The sequence below is a fragment of the Quercus robur genome, chromosome 7 (genome assembly GCF_932294415.1).
Source record: "Quercus robur chromosome 7, dhQueRobu3.1, whole genome shotgun sequence".
Classification (NCBI taxonomy): Eukaryota; Viridiplantae; Streptophyta; class Magnoliopsida; order Fagales; family Fagaceae; genus Quercus; species Quercus robur.
The window spans coordinates 18,016,198-18,039,666 of NC_065540.1; the positions used below are offsets into that span (position 1 = coordinate 18,016,198).

Below are 23,469 nucleotides of genomic sequence, written 5' to 3' on the forward strand. Positions count from 1 at the left end.
AAATTTAGTGGTGTGAATAATTGAGGAGAAATTAGTAAAAACACGAGTCCCAAGATTCGTGAAATACGGGAATTATTAGTAATTATAAGGATTTGTTCAAACTTTATTTATTTATTTTTTATTTATTATAATTAGGATTTGTTCAAACTTGGAACGTCCAAAGTTGGAAAGTTCGGAAGAAACTTCGCACTTGAAAGGACCGTATGTATGTATATGTGGTCTTCTCTTACCATTTTTACGTGGAACTTATCATATGCGTTAGAGCACGTTTTGTTTCATTTTTTTTCTGTGCCATTTTTTAAGGTCTCTGATAAAGGGTCATCTGAAAAGCCTGGGAATAGAGTTAGTGTTCGTACGTAGTAAGAATGGAGGACGCAGATGTGTCTAAGCAGATTCAGCAGATGGTGATGTTCATCCGTCAAGAGGCCGAGGAGAAAGCTAACGAGATCTCTGTCTCTGCCGAGGAGGTCTGTTCTAAACAATGATCGTTTAGAAACATTGTGACTTATATCTTTTAGCAAATACATTAGTTTTGCTTGTTGAAAAAAAAATTTACACATATGACTGACTTTGTTATTATTGTTGTTGTATCTAATAGTGTTCTGTCATTTGACATTTACATGCACCTTTAAATTTTTTATATTTAATCTGAATCACAAAATAAAATGAAGAAATTGAGAGGATTCTAATTCATTTGAATGAATCTTCGCTTCTTTCTAATAAACAACAGATCGTTTAATGGCAGTATGTTTAAGAGTATGTGTGTCCCCTATAATGGTTTTGGATTAGAGGGAGCCCTTGCCTTATATGTTACCAACAGTTCCAATACACATGCATAGGGAGTAAAAACCTGCCCTGTCATTCTGTTAATGTAACTATGTAAGACACAATGGACTTGTAAATATTTATTATTTAAGAGTTGTCTATACTCCAAACAACCTCAATTTACTCTTAACAGAAATATGGCTTTGGTTTTGGTATGGTATGGTATGTTATGAGGCAGAAGATATTGGATTCATTTAAATGTGTATTTCTAAGCTATATATAATACAGTTATTGATACATTTTCTTCTTCTGTTCAGGAGTTTAACATTGAGAAATTACAACTGGTTGAAGCTGAAAAGAAAAAGATTAGACAAGAGTATGAGCGGAAGTCGAAGCAGGTTGAGATACGTAAGAAAATGTGAGTTTTCATTTCATACATCTCTTCCCAAGCTTATCAGCAATGCAGCATCGGTTTTGTTGTTTTGTGGATGTGGCTCTCAATTCTATTTTAGTTTTTGTTATCTGAAAGGTTTGTGCCTTAGCATATTAACTGCTTTAATACTTAGTGCTTGGCACTGGACAAAACTTCTGTTCATGATCTTATTATGCAACTGCACATTTGAACACAGATGATACTCTTCTTCTCTTGCTTGTATATGTTATATTTTCTGATTAGTGATCCTTTAGTTTTTGAAAAGAACAGATATTGTACACCAAGTATAACAGATAAAAACCATATAAATTATAATTCTTAACGGTTTTCTTTCCTATATTTCTCTGTATTTTCCCTTTGAAATTCATACAAAAAATAATTTCTGTGCAGTGAATACTCAATGCAGCTGAATGCATCACGAATAAAATTTCTTCAAGCACAAGATGATGTGGTGAATTCCATGAAAGAATCTGCTTGCAAGGAAATTCTGAGTGTTTCCCAGGACAAGAGCACATACAAGAAGCTTCTTAAAGACTTGATTGTTCAGGTAATCACTATACATTGAGTTATCTGAATCTCTTTCCAATTTGCTCATTTAGGCCACAATTACATTGGTGAAACATAATTCTGGCATTTGTTCAATTCCTGATGATCTATATATCAGAAAGACCCTTGCATCTGTTTCTTTTCAAATCACTTTGTTTGCCTCAAATTTGGAGCTATGTGCATTCCAGCTGTTAGCTTATGCCTTGTGCAAAACATAGTTGATGATTAACTTGCATGGTCTAACTTTCATATGATTAAGTTTTCTTGGTCTAATATATAAATCAGAATTGGCTTTCTCAGACGTATCATCTTAGACTCTTAGTTATTGTAATAAGATAAACTTAGATTTCAAGAGCATGATTTGCATCAAATCTCTTGTTTTTAAGTTTGAATTTCAACTACAGATTCAATTTGGAATTAACATGATAGATATCATTCTTCTTATTATATGTAATATATCACATTTACTTGTTTTACAAGCTAGCTGTCCTCTTTGAAAATTCCCAGTTTAATTGATATCTTAATAATGGTTTTTTGCCTATACACAGTGCATTGACTGGAAACTTCTTCTTGTGATTTCTAGAGCTTACTAAGGCTGCAGGAGCCAACAGTATTGCTGAGATGCAGAGAGGTTGACCGTAGGCTTGTTGAGTCTGTTTTGGATGAAGCAAAACGAGAGTATGCCGACAAAGCCAAAGTACATGCCCCTAAAGTTACCGTTGACAAAGTGTTCCTCCCACCACCTCCAAGTACAGCTGATTCCCATGAAACCTCTTGGTAATGTTTAACTGCAGAACATATCCAAGCAGACAATTTTATTGCTATTTGTTCAAAAATACAATCTTATTGCTAGAGACCATGCTTTTACTGATACAACTGCTGACCCTTATTTTGGTTAATTGCTGAATAGCTCGGGTGGAGTGGTCTTGGCTTCACAAGATGGGAAGATAGTCTGTGAGAACACCCTTGATGCACGGTTGGATGTTATTTTCAAACAGAAACTGCCTGAGGTGTGTATTTAGAGATCAAATTGAATAATCTTTGTCCTTTGTCCTAACCACTAGTAGCCTAATTTTTTGAGTAATGCTAGAAACGCAATTTTTTCACAATTTTTTTCATAATTTGCTAAGATGGCAATTTGTGATTAGAGCATTTCATAAAGACCCAATATTGACACTACTTTATTATGCTAGCTTAAAAATTTGTTAAAATTTTTTATCACTAGACTTATTGTAATTTTTTATGCCATTGTCCAATGACTTCTCTCATGATATCAACCCAAACACTTTTGGCTCATTCTTCAAAATCCATTTTGTATGTATCAATTTTTTTATATTAAAAATAAAGTAATGAAAAGAATATCCTATATTTATGGCGAGAAAACATTTTTAGTTGAAATATTAAGAATCTTATACAATGGCTGACTTGGATCAGATAAATTTCTGAGCATTATTATGTATCAAAAAGATATATAAAGCATTTATTTAATTTCTTCTCTTAATTTATCTTTCCTGAAGTTTGATGTTGTGTTGCTTAAAATCTCCAACGTGTATATTTATTTGCAATAACTTGAGTGATTGCATTTGAATTTCAATAACAAATATGGTTTATGCCTAACTGTATGAGTTTGGACAAGGAATTGTAACTGAGATGATGAAATCATGGCACTAACAAAAGTTTTGATAACCTTTTTTTGTTCAATTGATAGGACTTATAAGTAACACTAAAAAACTAATTTATTTTTCATACTTGCAGATCCGAAAGCGCCTTCTAGGATAAGTATCAGATACTTATCCTTCCCGTTGCACCAGTTTTTGCTAAGGACGGGCATGCATGTTTCCAAGTGGGTGCCTAGTCTCCTGCAGAGTCAATTGTTTACCTCTGGAAATAAGTAATGTTTTACTGTGGTTTGTTCTCTATTAAATTGAAAAGAGTAATAGTTTTCATCTTCATTTAAAATTCTTACTTTCTTTTACATGTACATGCTGTTGGCATTTAACAAGAATGATGTTTTAGGAATTAAAATAATCCTGTTGGTGTACAAAAACAATCAAGAGTTTAAACCCTTAAGCATTCTGCAAATGCTTAACATTATGAAAACTCTTCCAATAAAATAGCATTACTGTGAAGGGATATCTCTCTAAATCAAATGTGAGAATACTTTTCCCAACAATTCTTGTAGTAATAGTTACAGGCAATTTTACAGTGTTGAAGAAATGCTAATAATATATCACTATACATATGGGAATTTGATGCATATAAGTGTAATGTGTGCATGTAAGCCTTGAGAAGGTAATAGAGTATGATTTTGAATATAATAGAACCACGAAAAAGAATATGTGGCTAACTCTGATTAGTATGTTGAGGATCCATAGTCAACCATGCTCATGAGTTAAAAACCTATTTTGAGTTAAATTATTTGTTATAGAGCCATGGGAAGGGTTAGTTGACTATTGCAATTAAGGAAATTTTGGTTGGCATTCTAAATAAATTCTGAAGAGTTGGCAGCTGATATCAGGTTGTTGGACACAAGCACCTTTGGTCTTTTGAGCGTGGCCAACTAGGGCAGTCCCATTGTTCCTCTATCAGTGCTGCATGATCCTATTAAACTGAATGCCATATCATAAAGAAACATGAACTTGTATACACTCAAAGCCTTTGGTTCTCTTTAGAAAACAAAATCAAATATAAACACTAAAGCTAGGAAACAGAATGCCTCCTACTCCTACCAGATTTCCCGTCTGCTCCACGAGACTTCCGACCATTTTTGTGCCTCTTTCCTCCTGCTGGACCGCTAAAGATTCCAATCCTTCCAATCCCTTTAGAGAGTGAGGTCAAGAAAGTTTTTCCATTCCCTGCTTTATCAATCATCCCTTGTTTCATAAACGTCTGCTCCTTCTCTAACTCGCTAAGCCTCACTCGCATTCTTGATACCTCAAGCTTTAGTTCTCGGTTTTCTCTCCTAAGTGAAGCATAATTATCTCGAGGGGACATTGCAGCACTGGGGACACCACTGCTAATTCTCTGCGACAGAAATCCATCTCCAGAACTTCCTGACAAAGCATCCTTCAGACGAAGCTGCTCAAAATAGAGGACTCGCACTGCCATCTGTACTGGGAGTCTATCATTCTGTGCAGCATGATTGCATGCTTCCTGAGAGAGCTTTTGGCAGTCTATGAACTTGCAGAGCTTCTTGCATTCATTATCAGTTAGCATTGAATGAGCCTTAAAGAGAAAACAAATTATAAAATGTTAGAGATTAGCAGGGGAAAACTGGAAAAAAAAAGTGTTCTACACAGTTTCATAGCATTTTACAAGTCCGTAATGAGAATTAAAGTTCAATATGTACACTTATTTGTTGAAAATTGGCAAAAGAACAATTGTACCTTAAAAAGATTGACTTAAAAAAGTTGTACATAAGCAAATTAGCTAATAAGTTGATGGTTAGAAACTACTGATATTAGATGCAAGAAGATCATCTTTTGAAACATAAAAAATCGTCACTTCCAATGAATGAAAAATGAAATCAAGCATAATAGAAGACACAAAAGTAAGTTTGATAATAGTAGCAACTAAGTAGTGTATAGCGTGGGTGGCTGTGAACTGCAAGATCTATCTTTGGTTGCAACAATAATGGAAATGATCTGCCAAAGGTTACTTATAATTTTAAACCATTGATATTGCAATATTTACCTTCAAATAAATATCAATTGCTCTATAAAGCCCATCATCAATGACACGAGCATAATCAGGCAGTATCTCAATCATAGCAATAAATTTCTGTAGACTCAGATAAGGATCAGGGGCAATTTCTGCAAGATATGCATCAATAAGCTGCCCTACTTTCAACATAGAACCATGGCTTGGAGAACCAAGGCATTCTGATTCATAGCCATAATCTTCATTTTCCTCCTCTTCAATTCGCTGCAGGAAATTCACCAATATCCGATGGACAGTATCAACATCAAATAATGAATCCCCAGTTTGGACAGATGGTATAAGCAGATCATCAAGTAAAACCACTTCCAACCTAAGAGCTATCCTCCTTTCGAGCTCAAGCTTGCATGCAATGGTAGCATCCACCATGATAGCCATCCTCAACATCCCAAAAAGAAAATTCATGGGAATGGAAGAACTTTTCTCTGTTGGCATTAGACTAACAAGAGTTTCCACAATTGCCTTCTGGTCATTTTCTACCAAGCCAGAAGTTGGTCTGGTCCTTGCTGGATTCCATATTTGACACTTTCCAATGCCTTTTAATGATGCTTGAGCATAATGAACTAAAGATCCGACAATGCTATCAGGTCGAACACCCATTCTCCCCATGGCACAAATAACTCTCTGATAGAAATCAATCCTCAGCACTGAGAGATCTTCAACCCACCACTCAAGACAACCACTCCTAAGCTCCGTAGATTCACTGTCACATTCTAACCTAGACAAACCTGATACTAATTGTTCCTTGCAAGCATTCATGGCAATAGCCTCCACACATCTACTTGGAATTCCAACCTCCTCTGCTATTGGAGGTAGCATCTCACAGGTGGATAAGACTTCCACTGATTTTTCAAGACTTTGAACCACAACCTCATTCAGGTAAACCTCCGTTCGTTCAATGAGATTTTCTTCCCGGTAGTTTTCAGTCATATCCAGGTATTCTGCAGCACAGCGTAGACGTGCAACATTTGCACATGTGATTTCAAAGTTCATGCCATAACAGAATTTCATAGCTAGTTCAAATGTCTGGGGGCCACCTGGTAAGTCGAGGAGCTCCAATTTAGAAATATTTGAATCCTTAGCATCAGCAACCATCTTCCGAATCTTTCCACTCCGTGACACCAGGGGAAACTTCAGTGAAACAGACCAAAAAGAACAATTTGATTAGTTCTGAAGAAACTTAAAAAAAAAAAAAAAGTGTTTTTGAGTTCAAATTAATTTGCTTTAAAATTTGAAACTTCATGTACATAGTCTGCAATTGCAGAACCTTAGGTGCTAAATTTACCCGATAGGATGTGTAAAATGTCATAGGTTTAACATTAGTTCTCACATTAACTCATTGAGGCTAACTCAAGCCCTTGTAAACTCGAGAACATACAAAAGATTTTAGCTCACTGATGTATTTATTGAAATGAAATAGATTAGAATTAGTTCACAAATGGTCTAAATAGATATCAATAGCAGTATAACCAGACTGATTTAAATTTACCTTGTGCAGCAGAAATGACTCCCCATCTACCACAATTGTAACGTCCCCAGCAACATCTGAAAAGATACTGCATGCAAATAGAACATCTAATGTAAGCAACTTTCACATGAACAATAAGCATATACAAAATAATCAAGAACATTGCTACTATCTAAGGGAAAGTAAAACAATATCAGAAGAAAATAATGGGATTATCCCAATTCCTTTTTATTATCAACTTTAGGATTTAAATCTCTAGAACAACCCTGGAAACAATTCATGAGAGTTTGGTAATGGATTAGCAGCAGCTCTATGGACAGTTACTTGACATTTATTCGACATGTCTGGAAAAACTATTCACACTGTATAATCTGACCAGCCAAACTTTATGCTAGGACCAATGAAGGTTACAAGTCTCAATAGACTAGTCTAGGCAGCTATATGTATTCTTTTCTGCAATAGGACTAAGAATTAACATTTCAATTAAATGAATTGTTGTTAAAGAGTAAAGACCAGACAAAATCTCATATAAACAGATCCTGCTGTGAGATATTTCCACTGTTACAAAGGAATCAAATTTTATCTGAAAAACTTTGACATTTTAGATTCAAAAATAGCCACTGTCTTTCCCAATTGATTGGCAGACAATGACATGGAAAAATGACGTCGGTATAAAAAGTTAAAAACACCATGAGAATAGTTTAGCTGAGTATGCATAGAGTCCCTTCAAGAACAGTAGTTTGTACTCTCAAACATGTATCTCGAACTCACTTTTAAGCTCAACTGTCTGATATATTTGAGATCTTAAGTCTTACCCTTTGTTCTCACTTTGAAAAACCACAGAGCCTGAGATGATCAATCTAATGGAACCTCTAGCAAACTTAACAATATTAGAATATATAAATTTATACACAACAAGTCTTAGTCCTAAAATATTGGGGTCGGTTTAGGATCCTCCACAAACTAGTCATGTCCGGTCACATGTATTCTTTAATTTCTGGCATTTCATACTCTTTTACTTAGTAATAGTTGATTTGTTGAATCAGTGATGCTCAGGATCATTATAATATCTATGAATTTATATAGAATCACGCAAATAAAAACTACAAGCAGGACAAAGAGACCTTTTTCAAAAATTAAAATAAAAACTATTTTTTTTGGAAAGAATCTTAAGGCTTAGAATAAAGAACATTCTGAGTTAAATGACAAACTGCAATTTCAACAAATAGAAAGACGTGCGAAAGGCAAAGAATTTAAATAAAGTAGCATGAAAAATCTATGAATGCTTTAAGCCCTTCAACAAATAAAAATCAAAACTTGATCAAGCAGACCAAATAATAAGTTAAAAATTAAGGGAAACAATCAAACAATTGCTTCATGCCAAGTGAAGATATGAGTAGAGTACCAACCGAGTAGTGAAGGAGTTGCAGAACTTGGGTGTGGGAGAACGATTATAGGAAGAGAAAGAGGTCTCGGAGACCATGTTTTAGTCTCAGTTTTTAGAGTGTTCACTTGCTCACTTCTTATCTAACTAGCCCCAGAAGAAAAGCAAAGCAAATAGCCTAGCTACAACATGTGATGTGAACAAGTCTCGTGGAAGAAAGATGGAGGGAACATGAGTGAATCAATGCGGATTCCCCTAACTAGCCTCCTCATCATTAGTAATTTACAAAACCAAAACCCAATCTTTTTTCTTTTTCTGACACATGCCCTTCCTCACCTTAAAGCTAGCTAGCTAGCCAACTTTTGCTTTTGCTTTGCTTTGTCTTTCATCGCATTGTATTGTTTGTATTGTATTTTGTGCAGTAGTATATTCTTTTGTTATCACTACAAGCTTTACTTTTTCTTTGTTTTTCTGATAGGAATCGATTACATATAGTTTTTGTGCAGAGTCGAAAAAATGAGTTTTTTTTATTAGGTGGACGTTACGGAACGGAAGCACCACTACGTTAAAAATCTCGAATTTACCAATTGTGTTCAGTGTTCATCCGTTTCTAGTTCAACTTCCATGAAAGTTGGAAACGTTTATATTAACGGCTACTTTTTTTATTGAATTTTATTCACCATCAAATTGAATGGTATAAATAGCTTTATCATTATCAATAAAATTGAATAGCATAAAAAGTGGACTTTTGTTGGAAGTAATTGTAACATGATCCTCTAAATTTGCTTTGAAACGGAGAAACTCCATCTCTTTTTGTAAAAATTTAGTAGTTGGATAATTTTAGAGGCTTAAAATTAGTTATTACTTCTAGTTTAATGTAATGAAATTTTAAATGATGTGATGGTTCAGGGTTCAAGCTCGTCCAACTTGTACCTCTTATAAAACCTTGATCTCAATATAAAAGAAATAGAGAATTTTGCTACATATAAAAGCAATATTTGATGTTTTGGATACATTTTCATACACACAAAAAAAAAGATCTAATTAACTTTGAGACAAAATTTCTTAAAAAGGAAACGAGACAAGAATGGTATTGCAAGAATGATCCAAGATGAAAGGTGCAAATGAGAATATTCTCACTTGTTTTTTGATTTTCAGCAATCTAGACCAATTTGTGGTGCAAGTTACTAGCAACATAATTCATAATCATAAATAGACATGATAATTTTGTTTTCTTCTAAACATACAATAATTTTAATGGAAGTGAGAAATCTGAATTCAAAATATCTTCTAAAAAACACGAAAGAATGTTCTTGACACATAAATATTATAATTTTAAAATCATTGTGATATTATAAAAGTACAAAAATTTATGCCATAATGCCATAAACTATACTAGTATTTGTATCTGCGGTATTCTCGTATTGTTGTACTAAAATTCGAACAGGAGCCACAAAGACAGAGGGGCGGCAAAGCAGGTAGTGTTGTTAATGTAATGAAATCCAAGGGTAGGCTTGACGAGAAAAAGAGAAGACTGTGGGTAAAGGCAGAGAAGAAGGTGGTGTGGGGGCGTGAAGTTGAACTGACTCTGACACGACACAACTGGTAGTGGCACGGAACTCAATAAAGATGTAATTATTAGCAACAAGTACGCTACTACATTAATCTTACTTTTCTTTTCTTTTTTCTTTTTTTTTTTGTTTGGGTATAGAAATTAAGAATCCCAAAATATTCCTATCTTTCTCATGGAGTCCTAGATCTTTGTTGACCACTAAAACCCATATCTTTCCGAAAGAAGCAAAGTTAATTCCTGTTCTATCCTCTCCCCTACCTGCCTATTAATTTGTAATTCAGGTGGTGTCTACCTGCACAGTACAGTGCCTTGGTCGGCTCTTGATGGATTCATTTTGCCAATATGAAAATAACCTTACCTACCAAAAAGCAAAGAATCTGAAATTATTTAGCAATGCCTGACATGAAAATTGATAGAAAATTTATCAGACATCACCAGGGTTTCCTGCACTAAAACAAAATTTTCATCATGTGTGGGAGCAGCAACAAGTATATCATGTATTAGATATATATATATATATATATATGCATCATTTGTGTAACTCATAGGATGCATATATTAAATCATGAAATGATAAGATATATTTTCTTGTGATAGGACGCCAAAAATTACAATTGGAACAAAAAATCCAAGTGAAACGATGTGTCGTTTTCTAGAAAAATTCAAGGTCAATCAAAATCTATGGAGTTGTATGGAACCTTTGCTTTCTTTTTCTATTTTTGGTTAAACATCACATAATATTAACTAGGGAACAATAAGTCTGTCACAAACATGGCCAACTTTGTCCATTACTAGCAAATCAACCATCACAGGCGGTGGGTTATACAAAAAGAGATGGTTAATATAGAGGTCAGCCGTCATCTTTGCTAGTCTGTCAATGCAGCTGTTGGTTTCTCTATAAACATGTTTCACCAGGCAGTTAAGGAACGACTTTTTCAAGTTCCTGCAATCGGACAGCAGTGATTCCAAGTTAAGATTGACAACAGTTGGGTTAGTGATAAGAAATACAAAAAAAGTAGCATCTAAGTCAACACATAAGTTATCAATGCCCAAATGTTTAGCTATCAGGAGACCTTCCTTAAGTGCCCAAAGCTCCGCGGTGTTACTAGAAACATTCCCAAACTTCTTCACAAACCTAACAACCCAGTCCCCCTCGCTATTCCGAAAAATTCCTCCACCACCAGCCTTCTTTGGGTCCCCAATCATTGAGCCATCTGTATTCAACTTCACCCACCCGGGTTGGGGCTTACTCCACTTCACTTGAACTTGGATTCTACTCGGCTTGCTGGGACTGTTTGGCACTATAGCATAGAATTCAGCACTTTTCTTAATACAAAGAGCATTCAACCCACTCTCAACATTTCTATCCTAGAATATGGCCTTATTTCGTTGAAGCCAAATATTCCAAAGGGTTTGGGGAAACATAATTTTCCAAGGAATGCGGGGTCTAGGGAAAAACTCTGTTGAGTTGCAGTATTTCTCTAACCAATCAGCTAAGGGAAGATTAAAAAACTCCATATTTGATTCAGCTAAGGGAACCTTTGCTTTCTCTTGGAACTAATGCCATCTCTCCCACTCTTCACATCACCTAAAAGTACCCTTATTTGCATTTTGTTATTTTCCTTAATTTTTATTTAATTTGCACACATTACAAGTTATGAATTTCACTAAAAATGACAATATATGTAGAGTACCATCTTCTTTCACATCCAACATTCATTAAGCCTAACCACATCAATAATTAATAGTTAATTCTATGTGAAAGGGATTTTTTCCCTACAACCATGTGAGTCATCGACAAGGTCCCCCCCAACATCTTGAACGTAGGGTGTGTTGTCAATATCACTTGCAAATGGCATAAGGAAGCCACCTCTCACTAACCACCATTGGGAGATCAACCTCACTAATTGGTCTTTAGTCAAGTAAGCAAGTTTTTGTCTCTTGCAAACTTCAAATTGGTGAATTCTTGCAAGTCCAATCCTCGTGCTTATGGAAATCTAGACCATGATTCCATTTTTCATTCTACCTACGCAAGGTCAAATTGAAGGATTTTTCAATCCAACCTAAATTTGGTTTGGTTGGAAAATTCTCAACCCAACCCAGGGTTGGATCGATGAGTTATGTATTTGTGCTTACATATTTTATGTCTTATAAGAATTGTATTCATAAACTATTTAAGAAAAAAAAAATCCATCATAATATGCCTAAAATTTACAAATTCATAAAAACTAATTTTCAAAATACTAAAATAAATCAAATTAAAATAAGATAATATATATGTGTGTGTGGGGGGTCAAACAGGCTGGAAAAATTAATAACTCGAGCCCGGTCCAACCTTGGTCCATTTTATTTTTTTAAACCTCCTCTTCAGATGTTTAATTCCAGGCTTTTTTTTTGTGGTAACTGTTGTTTCCTAATGTGCCCACTGTATTCTCATTAAAAAAATGAAAAGCCTACTTTATCCAAAAAAACACACTCCACACCTTTCCAAAACAACCAGCCCAATATTCTTAAGTTCCGATCCTAAAACTGTTTCCCAGGCCCAAAGAATGTCGGGCTGGTTGGAAGGCCTGAAGGCCCACGACTCATAGATATTATATATATTTTTGCTTGATTAAGTGCCCAAACGAACACTAGATTAAGCTTACTAGCTAACTTGGTGCTTGGTGGTGTGTGCCCATTTATCCACCAGATCCATATTTCCGTCCAAGTTCATCATGCCCACTATTTATTTTTTGAGAAAGTCGGCATTTTTTTCTATTTCTTTGTATCAAAGTTGGGTCCTATTAATTATAAAGATTTTGCTCATGTATGTTTTAAGAGCACATAATAATTAATTATTTTTAAATTAATAAAGATAAAATAGAAATAAATGGAACAAAGACAAAAAGATTTATATCGACAGAAGCGTGTGGTACATTGGTACAGTGAGACATGACATTTGGTTCCGTATTTCCAAAGGGTTTTAGTTTTTAGGCATTTGTTGTCGCTGTTTGAGTTGGGTTGTTGAGTTTAATTTCAAGTGTACCACCTCTTCTATTTCTATACCTTAACCTACCACCTCTTCACCAAATCTCGTTCATTGCAGCCTGCTTTCCCAGAAATCGATTGCTCGAGGTCGAGGTTGAAGCAGGACACTCGATTCATAAATCGCTACGATCTGTGCTTTTCTCTCTAACACCCGCATTTCGAAGATGGGAAGCATGGCGGCTCAGCTTCAGCTTCGTTGCTCTAATAATAATCCTAGACAATATCGCTGCAACAACAACGTTAGCGATAATCGATTCAACACTGCCCCACCTGCTTCAATTTCGTTTCCATGTTCTTCTTCATCATCGTCACCATCATCATCATCATCGCTCAACAACAATCAAAAGCGCTCTATAAAATTAATCCCCAACAAGTTATTGCCTTTTGCCGGCGGAGGCAGCGACGGCGGAGCTGGGATCGGACGTGGCGGCGGTAATGGAGGCTGGAGTGGAGGAGCAGGAGGAGATGGGAATGATTTTGGTAATGATTCTTCTAAGTCTTCTGGGAAAGGATTTGGGCTTTTGGGTTTGTTTTTGAATGGATGGAGATCGAGGGTTGCTGCAGATCCACAATTTGCTTTCAAGGTTCTAATGGAAGAGTTGGTGGGTGTCTCTGCTTGTGTTATTGGAGACATGGCTTCTCGACCCAACTTTGGTCTTAACGAGCTCGACTTTGTGTTCTCAACTCTTGTTGTTGGATCCATTCTTAACTTCACTCTTATGTATCTATTGGCACCAACGTTGTCTGCTTCATCGGCTTCTCTGCCTGCAATCTTTGCTAGCTGTCCCGCCAGTCATATGTTCGAACCCGGTGCTTATTCCCTTCTCAATCGATGTGGGACTTTTGTGTACAAAGGAGCTGTCTTTGCTGCTGTTGGTTTTGCTGCTGGGGTTGTAGGGACTGCACTTTCAAATGGGTTAATCAGTTTGAGGAAGAAGATGGATCCCAATTTTGAGACCCCCAATAAGGCTCCTCCAACACTGTTGAATGCGCTCACTTGGGCTCTTCACATGGGGATTAATAGTAATTTCAGGTACCAGACTTTGAATGGGATTGAGTTCTTGTTGGCTAAGGGGTTGCCTCCGTTTGCGTTTAAGTCCTCGGTGGTGGTTCTGAGATGCTTGAACAATGTTCTTGGTGGGATGTCCTTTGTGATATTGGCTAGGATTACGGGGTCTCAGAGTGCTGAGGAAGCTAAACCAGTTGCGGTGGAGGTGGGTTCGGTTGCAGAGAAGGAGAAGTTGATTGATGGGAGTGAGGATTTGCAGAGCAATCAGTCGACTTACAAGTGAAGTGTTAGTTTGGTTTGGAGGTTCATCCTCCATGTTTTTGGCTCTATTTGTTAGTGATGTTTCTGCAATTTTCTCATCTGTTTTCATATGTCCATAACTTGGTTGGGTTGTGGCCGTTCATTATGATCATGGTCATAGTTTAGCTCTAATAAAAATCAAACTACTACTTAGTTCTAGGTTTTTTCATGGAGATGGTACCTGGATGCCCCAACTCAATGTGTTGCCTGGCTCTGATCGAATCGAAATGTTTTATGTTTTAAATTTCTTGTTAATTTGGGATTGTAAGTTTAATATCTTAAATTGACAAGTTTTATAATAATAATTATTTTCGATAATTCGATAGTTATGATAGATTGATAGTTACAATGGGTACGACGATTTGAACTTCCATTGAAACATAAAGAGGTAGTTGAACTATAGGCTCTTGGCTGCCAGTTTTATTATAGATAGGTACATTTCTTGTTTTCTTCTTTTTTTGTTTTTCTTTGTATCCAATCCAGCAATATCGATACTGTTTTATTGCCACTTTTGTTGTTGCTCGAGCTATGTGATAGGTTCTGCAACTATCCTGATTCAATTATTTGGTCCTGCTTGTTATCACTCAATCATAGCACTTCCAGCAAGAAACACATCTGAAGAGTTGGCGCTTTCAACTCTGATACGTACATAAATCTTTCAAGGGTTGGCATGCCACCAGACAGAGCCTCCACGTCAGACAATAGCTTGACAATTATAGAAAATCGACAGTCTCTAATAACTATGAAAAAATCAACAATTTTCATAGCCATACATTCGTCAATTAGTATCAACAGAACGGTTTTTTCCCCCCCTTGAGTTTGAAATGTGTTTGAATCAGAAGTATGCCAGAGTAAAATCGCAACCAAAGGAAAAAATCAAATCTTATTTGTTGTGTCTTTGAGAGGAAGAACATTACTGATCTTATTTACGAATCTCTTATAAAATGGCCTAGCACAAGTGACAAGCTCAGACGTTGGAAGATGACTGTGCTACAACCACATCAACATATGCGAAGTGCACCTAATGAATAGACATCAATATGAGCTGCAGCATTAGGAACTCATCTGACAGCCTCTGGTGTAGAATTGCAGTGAGGTGAGTGCAAGCATACCAACTTTGTAAATGCTAAACGCATAGCATCAAACATCACTCCCACTGCAATTATTTCATCAGAGGATATTGTTATCTTAATTTTTGGTCTGTTTTATTTTCCAGTTTAGAAAAGTTGAGACAGATACAGAAAGAGCAAGAATACATACCTGCTGCTGTAAAAAAAAGTCTTGAGAGACGAGAGCTTTTTCTTCAGACCTCCGCGCGAAATCTCATTACTCACCCACTCCTATTACGATTTAGGACTCTTGCTTTGCTTTCAATCAACATATCTTAACCGACTTCTTCTTTAAAAACCCAATTTTTTTTTTTAATATTTAAATTTTGGTTGCCCTATGTTGCCTTCAAAATGACTTTTTTTTTTTTTTTTTGAAGTGTCTTCAAAATGACTTGACACTCCTATAAAACAGTTTTGTTATTATTATTTATTTTATTTATGCTTTGACACTTTCCTCTTATAATTTATCCATCTCCCTAACCGTTAAAATTAGTCCATTTTTATCTTTAAAAACAGAAACTAGCCAAGTTTACATCACTACCAAACTTTTTGAGTCATTCCTAATATTTTAGCACAGGACTGAGAGAAGCAGTTAATCAAAGACATGTGCAGAGATTTTATTGGCAAAATGGTTGTTGGTAGGAAAATTGATGGATAGATTGGAATTGTTTTGAAGTCACAGACTAGGTGGATTTTTTTTCTTCAGAATTGGTGGAGTCTTGGGAGTAGTGTTTTTCAATGGGGTTGTATCAACTCATTGTATAGCCCATATGCTGTAGCGTTTACTTAAGATTGTATCAGGCTAGACCTGGTTTCATAGTTGCTGTTGGGTGTGTTTTCTTTCCCCCGTGCCAGGGGCAGGCATAGACCTGATTTGTAATGGTCTAAATTCCATCTGAATTATACGGAAAACAAATAAAAACAAACCACTCTGCTAAGGGCTGGCATGCAACTAGACACTGCCACCACCTTTGAAAGCTGTTTGACAATCATAGAAAGTCCTCATGAGAAAATAAAGTCTAATAAATCAGCAATTTTTAATTTTTTATAGCCTTACATTCACCATTTGGTAACAACAATGGGGTTCTTAATTTTCCACCAATATCATTTTCATCTCATAACCTGCTCAATAAGATTGGCAGCTGATATGGGGAAAACGTTTTTCATCGAATTCCTTTTTTTTTCCCCCTCTAAAAGTGAAATATGTTTGAATCAGAACTATGCCCAAGTAAAGTGACATCAAAGGAAAATTCAAATCTTTATTTGTTCTTTCTATAGGAGGAATAAAACAATGACATTATCTATGAGCACTATAGGAAACCTCTCATCTCCTGGCATACTTCTGAGGAACTTTTCTTCTATAACACCCCTTTGCACTGAATCTCTTCTACAATTTTTTTAGTGGTATCCTTTGCCTAGCACAGGTGCCAAGTTCACATGTTGGAAGATGATTGTACTAACCACATTAGTGTATGCAAGTGCACCTAATAATTACACATCAGCATGAGCTGCAGCACTATCAACTCATCTGACAGCCTCTGGCGCAGAATTGCAATAAGGTGTGTGCAAGCAAACCAACTTAGTGAATGTTAAACACGTAGCAGCAAACACCACTCCCACTACAAGCCCGCAAATTCCTTTCCGTGTCTCCAACCTTACTGCTCTCTTGATTATTCTTCCAAAGCTTGGGAGTAATCCCCCACAAGCAAACACCATCACATGGTCTAGACCTGTGTAGTCAATTCCTGCAAGAATAGCTCCAATTGCAGATATTGGACCTGTAACTCCAATTAGGGCAGCAGCTGCAAGGGACCCATGCCAGCTGTCAGTAGCCCCAAATATGCAGCTAGCCACAGCTGCACCCCGAGGGAATCCATGTAGAGAGACAGGAAGGACCATGTGCCGACCAAGTCCAGGAGCTTTTGGTGCAGCCACTCCTAGTGCAAGCCCCTCAGCTAAAGCATGAAAGGCAACTGCTCCACAAGACATGAATGACTGAAGGGTGTGAACACTCAACGGGGGACCGGATATTGTAGGCAAGTTATTCACTGATGTTCTTTTGCGACTTGCAAGCTTCAAGACACTGGAACTTGTAACATGGACAAATGCAGCTCCCATTGCAAGCAGCAATACAAGAGGCATAAATCCCATTTTTGATGAGAAAAGTAGCTGTGATGGTCGCCAGGCACCAAGGACAAAGGCAATGCCAGAAGCTGTGCCCATTAGAAAAGCATGCTGAAGATGGAAAGCAAGGGCAAATGCAACAAGAACAACTCCACCGAGCAATGGCCCAAGACCAAAAAGTAAGGAAACAAAGAAGCCAGAAGCATCCTCTGAGCTGAAATGCAGAGAAATTTAAATTAGTCAAGAAGAAAAAAAAAAGGAAATGCAACCAAAGTTGGTTTAAAGGATGTTTTCCTTCTTATATGGCATTATCTTTTTTTTGGGGGGTTAGAAATCCTAATGCTACTACATGAACCCTCCCCTCCATCTACCCCAAGCACTTTATGTGGGTGGGAGGTACCAATCATTCTTATATGGCATTATCAATATAACATTTCTATTGTGTCAACCAAGAATTAGTTTCGGTCGTATTTAAAACATTGTACAACCTCACCTGAGCCACAAGAATCCACTTTTAGAGGGATAAAATGCAATTAAAAGATGTTCACTGCAAAGCTTGAACAATGTCATATCAAAGTGATCTATCTGTGAATCAAAACTAACATGTAGCCAACTGAACTTTTGGTGAGGGCTCATGGTCAAAAAATTGAACTAGAAGAAATAATTTACAAACAGTTAGGAAGACTAAGCCCCAAAAATTAGGCTCAGATCAAGAAATTGTAAATCATCTTTAAACAACTGAATGAAATAATATATAGGAGGGCAAAGCACAACAATAGTGGGTAAGAAATAGGTAACATGATAATTTCATCATACAAATTACAAAGACATAGTAGAGGCTTGGAGAACAAGTGGTTGACAACTAATTTGGAAGCTTCAAGAAGTAATAGAGACTTGTATTTATTAGTTATTTTCTTGTGCATGTACTAGCTTGTAGTAGTTTAAAGATTACTATGATGTTGTATATGATAAATTGTTGATCAGTTTTTTACAGAGAGATGAACTGTGACCTGGTTGGAGTCTAGAGATGGTGTAAGTTCCCATGAACCATAAACTTATAATTATGTAAATTTTGGTCTTTAGTTCTTTTCAACAACCAAAAATTCTAGAATGAACTCACTTGTAGCCATGGCTGAAACTCTGAAAAAAAGTGCTAAGAGCTTCCATAAATGCCACAGAAAGTGTAGCTGCTGATGCAACCTGGGAGGAAGAGGCGTCCTGTAACAAAAAAAAAAAGGCATGAGAAACTAGCATTATCTTTCTGGAAATGAGAAACTTCAAGCCAACAAAATGCAATAAATAAATAAGAAAATAGTTCCAATAATATTTAGATTCTCTTTGACCTTCTCTCTCTTCCTAAGGCTTCTCTTTCCTTTTTCTTTATCTTTTTTTTGGTATGTGTGTGTGTGATTTGGGGGGGGGGGGGGGGGGGGGGGGGGTGGGGGGGGGTGGGGGGATTAATCTAAAATGACTGTAAACTACGAAGAGTTGAGACACTCAACTAAGTTTCGTAACCAACCTTCAAGTGCTACACAAGCACAGGAGAATTGAAAATATGTTTTCTTGCTTAGTTTACAAGAATGGATTGGCTAACATAAAAACTAAACCAAAACATTCAGAAAGCCTACTTCAGAAAATGAGCCATGGATCCAACCAAATATATGAGTTCAAGGAGGCACATACCTTAAATGCATCAGGGAGTACCTCTGCAACTACCATCCAGATCATACATCCAGCAGCAAATCCCGTACAGAAAGGCAAAAACTTGTTAAACGCATCAGCACATATAAATGAAGGCACTGCTACGAGAGGCTGCAATACAAAACATGCTAAAAGCCATTGAGTTAAAGATATTCTAATTCATAGAGAGATATTTAGAATGTTCAGATTCTACTCTTGTTCACCACTCAAAATAAACTTTAGTTTCCTTTTGCTTTCACCTCTAAATGAGTATATGCACTTGAAAGTGCAACTTGGACCAGGTTCATTTGGTATGGCATCAACCGAAAGTAAAACAAACCCATTAAGGGTTCCTTTATTTTTTTTTAACTAAAATGAAGATCATATTAGCGAGCGAAACTTTAATTTCCTTTTGCTTTAACCTCTGGATGAGTATATGCACCTGAAAGTGCAACTTGGACTAGCTTCGTTTAGTATAGCATCAACTGAAAGTAAAACAAACCCATTAAAGGTTCCTAAATTTTTTTTAACTGAACTGAAGATCATATTTTCTTGCAAAGCCCTACCCATGTTTGAATGGGTTGTTTGGATTTTGAAATTCTATGATTGATACAAGAATAGGTCATCATTCTACATAGTCTATTTTAAAGGTTCTTTTTTTAAATAAAAAAAAAAAAGGCTTATGGGCTTTGGCATACAGCTCATCACAATGATTCATGGCTTCATACAGGGGCAAGAAATCTTGTTCCCTTTTATTAAGGAAGTGAGAGTAAAAGGTAGCACAACAGGCTAACATAAGATATAATTCAGTTCGCACAAATATCTTAGCAGATCTTCGTATCTGTTCTGTTTCCCCTGACTCTTCATGCACGGTGAGGTCTCCACTCACACATTAATATTATAAATTTATAAGTGAATTGCTCCTCAGGTTCAATATGGTTCCTACCTATCAATCCAGTACCCAAGCAGACACAGATCTTTTGATACAAAAGACGAATGATCTGACACAAAGAAACCAACAAATCACCCATAGGGATTGGGTTGGACTCAACAGAGTTTCCATTTGCATCCCTCCACCAGAAACATGAAGGTTCAAAGCAAGTGTCCAGAGAACTTTGGACACTAGCTTTTTCTTCATTTGGAGTACATTGGGTTATGCCTAAGAGGGTGGTGGATTTATTGGCTTGTTAGAAGAGGCGGCTTGCTAGACATCTTAATGGAGACATTTGGAATGCAATCCCTCTTTGTGTAATGTAGATCATTTGGAGGGAAAGAAATGGGCGGACCTTTGAAGACACTAAACAATCTATGCTAGTGGTGAAGTTGGTTGCGCACTTTATATGAGTGAATGGCAACTATAAGTGGTCATTCCTTCTCTAGATTGTTAGAATTTTTTAGATTCCTGTAATTTTTTTAATTCCAATATACTGCTAGTACACCTCCTGTGTACTGTTGTTATCTCTTTTTCCCTTCAGGATTAATAAAATTTACTTAGTTATAAAAAAAAAAAAAACCATACTAAGATCATTTAACAAAACATAAAGGGCATTGCAAAAGTCACTGTATTAAGCTAGAATGGAAGAAAAATTTTACAAACTGAGATAAAGTTGATCTTCCCAGAGCTTCCATTTATCCCTAATTTATTTTCTTAATGTGGAGAGACCCAGTTGATCTTAGAATACTTTTTTCCTTTAACAATGTGAGAGATAAATATACTCAAAAGTACAACAGATTAGAAAGCATAACATATTACCTGAGGTAACGAAGTAATTACACTCCATAACATGGCTTTCTGTGGAGAAACACCCCTTGATGCAAGCACCATACTCACAGCTAATCCCTCGGGGATATTGTGCACAGCAATGGCCAAAGTCACTAAAAGACCTTGAGAGAACCCCTTTGAGCCAGCAAATGAAACACCAACACCAGAGCCCTCCCCGAATGAATGAAGTGTCATTATGCCAATAACAAGAATGACTTTAGCTGCTTCTGCACCTTTTATGTCCAACATGCTTACTTCCCCATATTGTTCAAGAAGCTGAAACCCAAAAGGTGAGTAAGAAATAGTTAGATCTTATACACCTTACCTTATGTAATATGTATTAGGCATATATTGGCACGACTTAGGTCTATTTCTGTTCAAGTTTCTTCACATGCCATATTGACACCTACCAAGCTGATATTGTAGTTACTTACACTGCCTTATCCTTCTTCTTTATTTAGTAAGTTACAGTCACCCCATGGGTCTTGAATCCACAACCTTTACCAATATTCAGAAAAGCAATCAAGCATGTTTACAAGTATTCATAATAAGAAAGATGAGGCCAAGAGCCTCGAAGATCAACTAGCACTTCCCTTTGTTGATTTAAATCCCCCCTCCCCCATTGTAACTATTGAACTATCAAAAATAGAATGATGAGAAGCAGAAAATTCTAAATTCCCAATGAAAGGGGAAACCAGAAAATGATGTGAAAAATGGAAGACCAAAGTCATCACCTTTTTACAGAGCCAAATGAATATTCCACCAGCTAAAAGCCCAAACACAACCCAATTTCCACCATCATGCCCCTGCTGCCCTTCCTCTATGAGATCAAAACTCGCAGCCAACATCACACCAGCAGCCATTCCATTGCATATTCCAGCCCACTGCGGATCAAGCTCCACAAAGAAGAATGGGACTGCACCTAAACCAGTAGCAGCAGCCATTGCCAGTGTAAATAACGCAACTGTTGACCATGAAACTTTGCTGCTTCCACCCTTAGTCTCTCCCAACACCTTATCAGTATCCTGAAAACTGAAAGAATTCTCTGTAACAGTGCCATCTATAACATTATTTCCTACATCCTTATGTGGAGCGGTTCTCAGCTTTCTAGAAATTTCATGTTCAACCTCTGCAGTAGCAAAAACAAAGAACAATATAGAGGAGAGCAGCAAGAATAACAGGGGTCCCTTAAATCTCAACTGCATTTTCATTTGTAAAGATGCAACAAAATAACCATCCAAAATCTCAAGCAACTCAAAATATATCCTTCCAATGAAGTAATCAAAAACACCGGTCTTTCTACTCTCCCTGACTGCAAATCATACAGCAAACAACGTTTCTCATATTAGCAACTTCCAGAACCCCTAATTCAGGGAGCACCCAGAAGCCAATTTAGGTACAGGCACCAGTCCTTGTTGGATACCAGCTTTAGCTGCAATACAAGATCAGATTTTCAGAAAAAGGGTATAATGCTTGATAGAATCATATTACCAAAACATAACATTATAAGAATTTCCAATAACTTAAGGCACAAACAAGAGAAAAAAATTGAAGGAATTTAATGGAATTAATTACAAAATCTCATCTAAAGATGATAACTTTTTTCTAAATCAAAGAATACCCAATTCCACAATCAACAGCCTCTCCAACATTCCACTTTGAACCCACCAAAATTAACAACTAGAACATAGAAATTAAAAGGCTAAACTTGATAATCTTGATCAATGCCCCCATCAAAGAATTCAAAATTCAAGTCCAAAGAGAGAGACAATTCTACCATTTTTCGTTTCCTCAAAGAAAAAAAAAATTTTGAAATTGCAGATACTAGTCAACACATGAGAGGATCAGAGAGAATCCGATCATGAAAATTAAGAGAAAATCAAAGAAAAAGAAAATAATGGAACTTACCAATACAGACAAAAAGAGGGAAAGCGCGTAGGTTCCAAAACAAAGGAAAGGAATAGAATAAAACCGCCGAGTTAGTGAGTCATAGCAGGGTGTGTCAAAAACCCGGCGATTTTAAAGAATCGGTGAAGGTAGGTTCCAAAGGAAACCTTCAACAAAACCAGTCCTGCTAATTATGTTTTAATTTAGAAGATAGATATACAAGTATAGTAAAATATCTAACTTTACAGTACATGGTTTAAACGTAAATGTAAATGTAATTGTGAGAGAGGTTATACGAAGTTTTAGTTTATAGGAGTCTTTTCAAGGATAGATTATTATTTTGCGCCCGCACGTTGTTTTCTTTTCAACCTTGACCACAAACAAATACTACCAAAATTGAAAGTCCAAAAACCAGCGACTCATAAAGTCTACTTTGCTCACGCGGCACCCACCGAATTAGGAGAGTAATTTTCTTTTCAATTTCTTTTTTATTTATTTTTTAATAATTCAATAGGTATAATAGGGAGGGGAATTTGAAATTTGAATCTTTGGAAAGATACTATTGAATAATTTAAAATTAGTTAATTGAGTTACAAGTCTCTTGGTGAAATAACCAGTTAAGAATGAAGTTACATCACTTCTACTTGATTTTATTACTAACCCTGCTTTTATTATACACTAA

General features: G+C 36.3%; 4 protein-coding genes across 5 annotated transcripts; 2 read left to right on the plus strand and 2 right to left on the minus strand.

The window, feature by feature from the left end:
- The first annotated feature begins 252 nt into the window (after window positions 1–252).
- LOC126692590 (V-type proton ATPase subunit E2) lies at window positions 253–3,940 on the plus strand. The gene is made up of 6 exons (XM_050388254.1): window positions 253–467; window positions 1,083–1,183; window positions 1,589–1,745; window positions 2,328–2,521; window positions 2,655–2,754; window positions 3,500–3,940. The coding sequence occupies exons 1-6, from the start codon at window positions 366–368 to the stop codon at window positions 3,521–3,523; spliced, it is 678 nt and encodes a 225-aa protein (XP_050244211.1). The 5' UTR covers window positions 253–365; the 3' UTR covers window positions 3,524–3,940.
- A 408-nt stretch (window positions 3,941–4,348) lies between these two features.
- LOC126692589 (BTB/POZ domain-containing protein At3g08570) lies at window positions 4,349–8,586 on the minus strand. The gene is made up of 4 exons (XM_050388253.1): window positions 8,339–8,586; window positions 6,951–7,017; window positions 5,438–6,592; window positions 4,349–4,969 (listed from the first exon to the last, which is right to left on the minus strand). Exons 1-4 carry the CDS (start codon window positions 8,410–8,412, stop codon window positions 4,445–4,447), a joined length of 1,821 nt encoding a protein of 606 aa, XP_050244210.1. The 5' UTR covers window positions 8,413–8,586; the 3' UTR covers window positions 4,349–4,444.
- Window positions 8,587–12,805: 4,219 nt separating this feature from the next.
- Window positions 12,806–14,543, plus strand: LOC126692591 (protein RETICULATA-RELATED 3, chloroplastic-like). Its single transcript, XM_050388255.1, has one exon. It carries the CDS (start codon window positions 13,081–13,083, stop codon window positions 14,206–14,208), a length of 1,128 nt encoding a protein of 375 aa, XP_050244212.1. The 5' UTR covers window positions 12,806–13,080; the 3' UTR covers window positions 14,209–14,543.
- Window positions 14,544–16,339: 1,796 nt separating this feature from the next.
- LOC126692592 (putative zinc transporter At3g08650) lies at window positions 16,340–23,044 on the minus strand. 2 transcript variants are annotated; one of them, XM_050388256.1, is made up of 6 exons: window positions 22,809–23,044; window positions 21,635–22,332; window positions 20,892–21,176; window positions 19,142–19,270; window positions 18,579–18,676; window positions 16,340–17,672 (listed from the first exon to the last, which is right to left on the minus strand). In XM_050388256.1, exons 2-6 carry the CDS (start codon window positions 22,109–22,111, stop codon window positions 16,859–16,861), a joined length of 1,803 nt encoding a protein of 600 aa, XP_050244213.1. In that variant the 5' UTR covers window positions 22,112–22,332; window positions 22,809–23,044; the 3' UTR covers window positions 16,340–16,858. The 2 variants fall into 2 exon arrangements, with proteins under 2 accessions (XP_050244213.1, XP_050244214.1); XM_050388257.1 differs by lacking the exon at window positions 22,809–23,044 and adding an exon at window positions 22,678–22,696.
- Window positions 23,045–23,469: the final 425 nt, after the last annotated feature.

What these genes read in the sequence shown, in the direction of transcription:
- LOC126692592 (XM_050388256.1), bottom strand. Translation starts at nt 22,111, where the DNA reads ATGAAAATGCAGTTGAGATTTAAGGGACCCCTGTTATTCTTGCTGCTC. An exon ending in TCATTTGGCTCTGTAAAAAG is followed by an intron (nt 21,177 to 21,634) that starts GTGATGACTTTG and finishes TTTGGGTTTCAG; the next exon opens with CTTCTTGAACAATATGGGGA. An exon ending in TACTCCCTGATGCATTTAAG is followed by an intron (nt 18,677 to 19,141) that starts GTATGTGCCTCC and finishes TTTTTGTTACAG; the next exon opens with GACGCCTCTTCCTCCCAGGT.
- LOC126692589 (XM_050388253.1), bottom strand. Translation starts at nt 8,412, where the DNA reads ATGGTCTCCGAGACCTCTTTCTCTTCCTATAATCGTTCTCCCACACCC. An exon ending in TGCAACTCCTTCACTACTCG is followed by an intron (nt 7,018 to 8,338) that starts GTTGGTACTCTA and finishes ATTTGCATGCAG; the next exon opens with TATCTTTTCAGATGTTGCTG. An exon ending in AGTCATTTCTGCTGCACAAG is followed by an intron (nt 6,593 to 6,950) that starts GTAAATTTAAAT and finishes GTTTCACTGAAG; the next exon opens with TTTCCCCTGGTGTCACGGAG.
- LOC126692590 (XM_050388254.1), top strand. Translation starts at nt 366, where the DNA reads ATGGAGGACGCAGATGTGTCTAAGCAGATTCAGCAGATGGTGATGTTC. An exon ending in TTAAAGACTTGATTGTTCAG is followed by an intron (nt 1,746 to 2,327) that starts GTAATCACTATA and finishes TGTGATTTCTAG; the next exon opens with AGCTTACTAAGGCTGCAGGA. An exon ending in TCAAACAGAAACTGCCTGAG is followed by an intron (nt 2,755 to 3,499) that starts GTGTGTATTTAG and finishes TCATACTTGCAG; the next exon opens with ATCCGAAAGCGCCTTCTAGG.
- LOC126692591 (XM_050388255.1), top strand. Translation starts at nt 13,081, where the DNA reads ATGGGAAGCATGGCGGCTCAGCTTCAGCTTCGTTGCTCTAATAATAAT.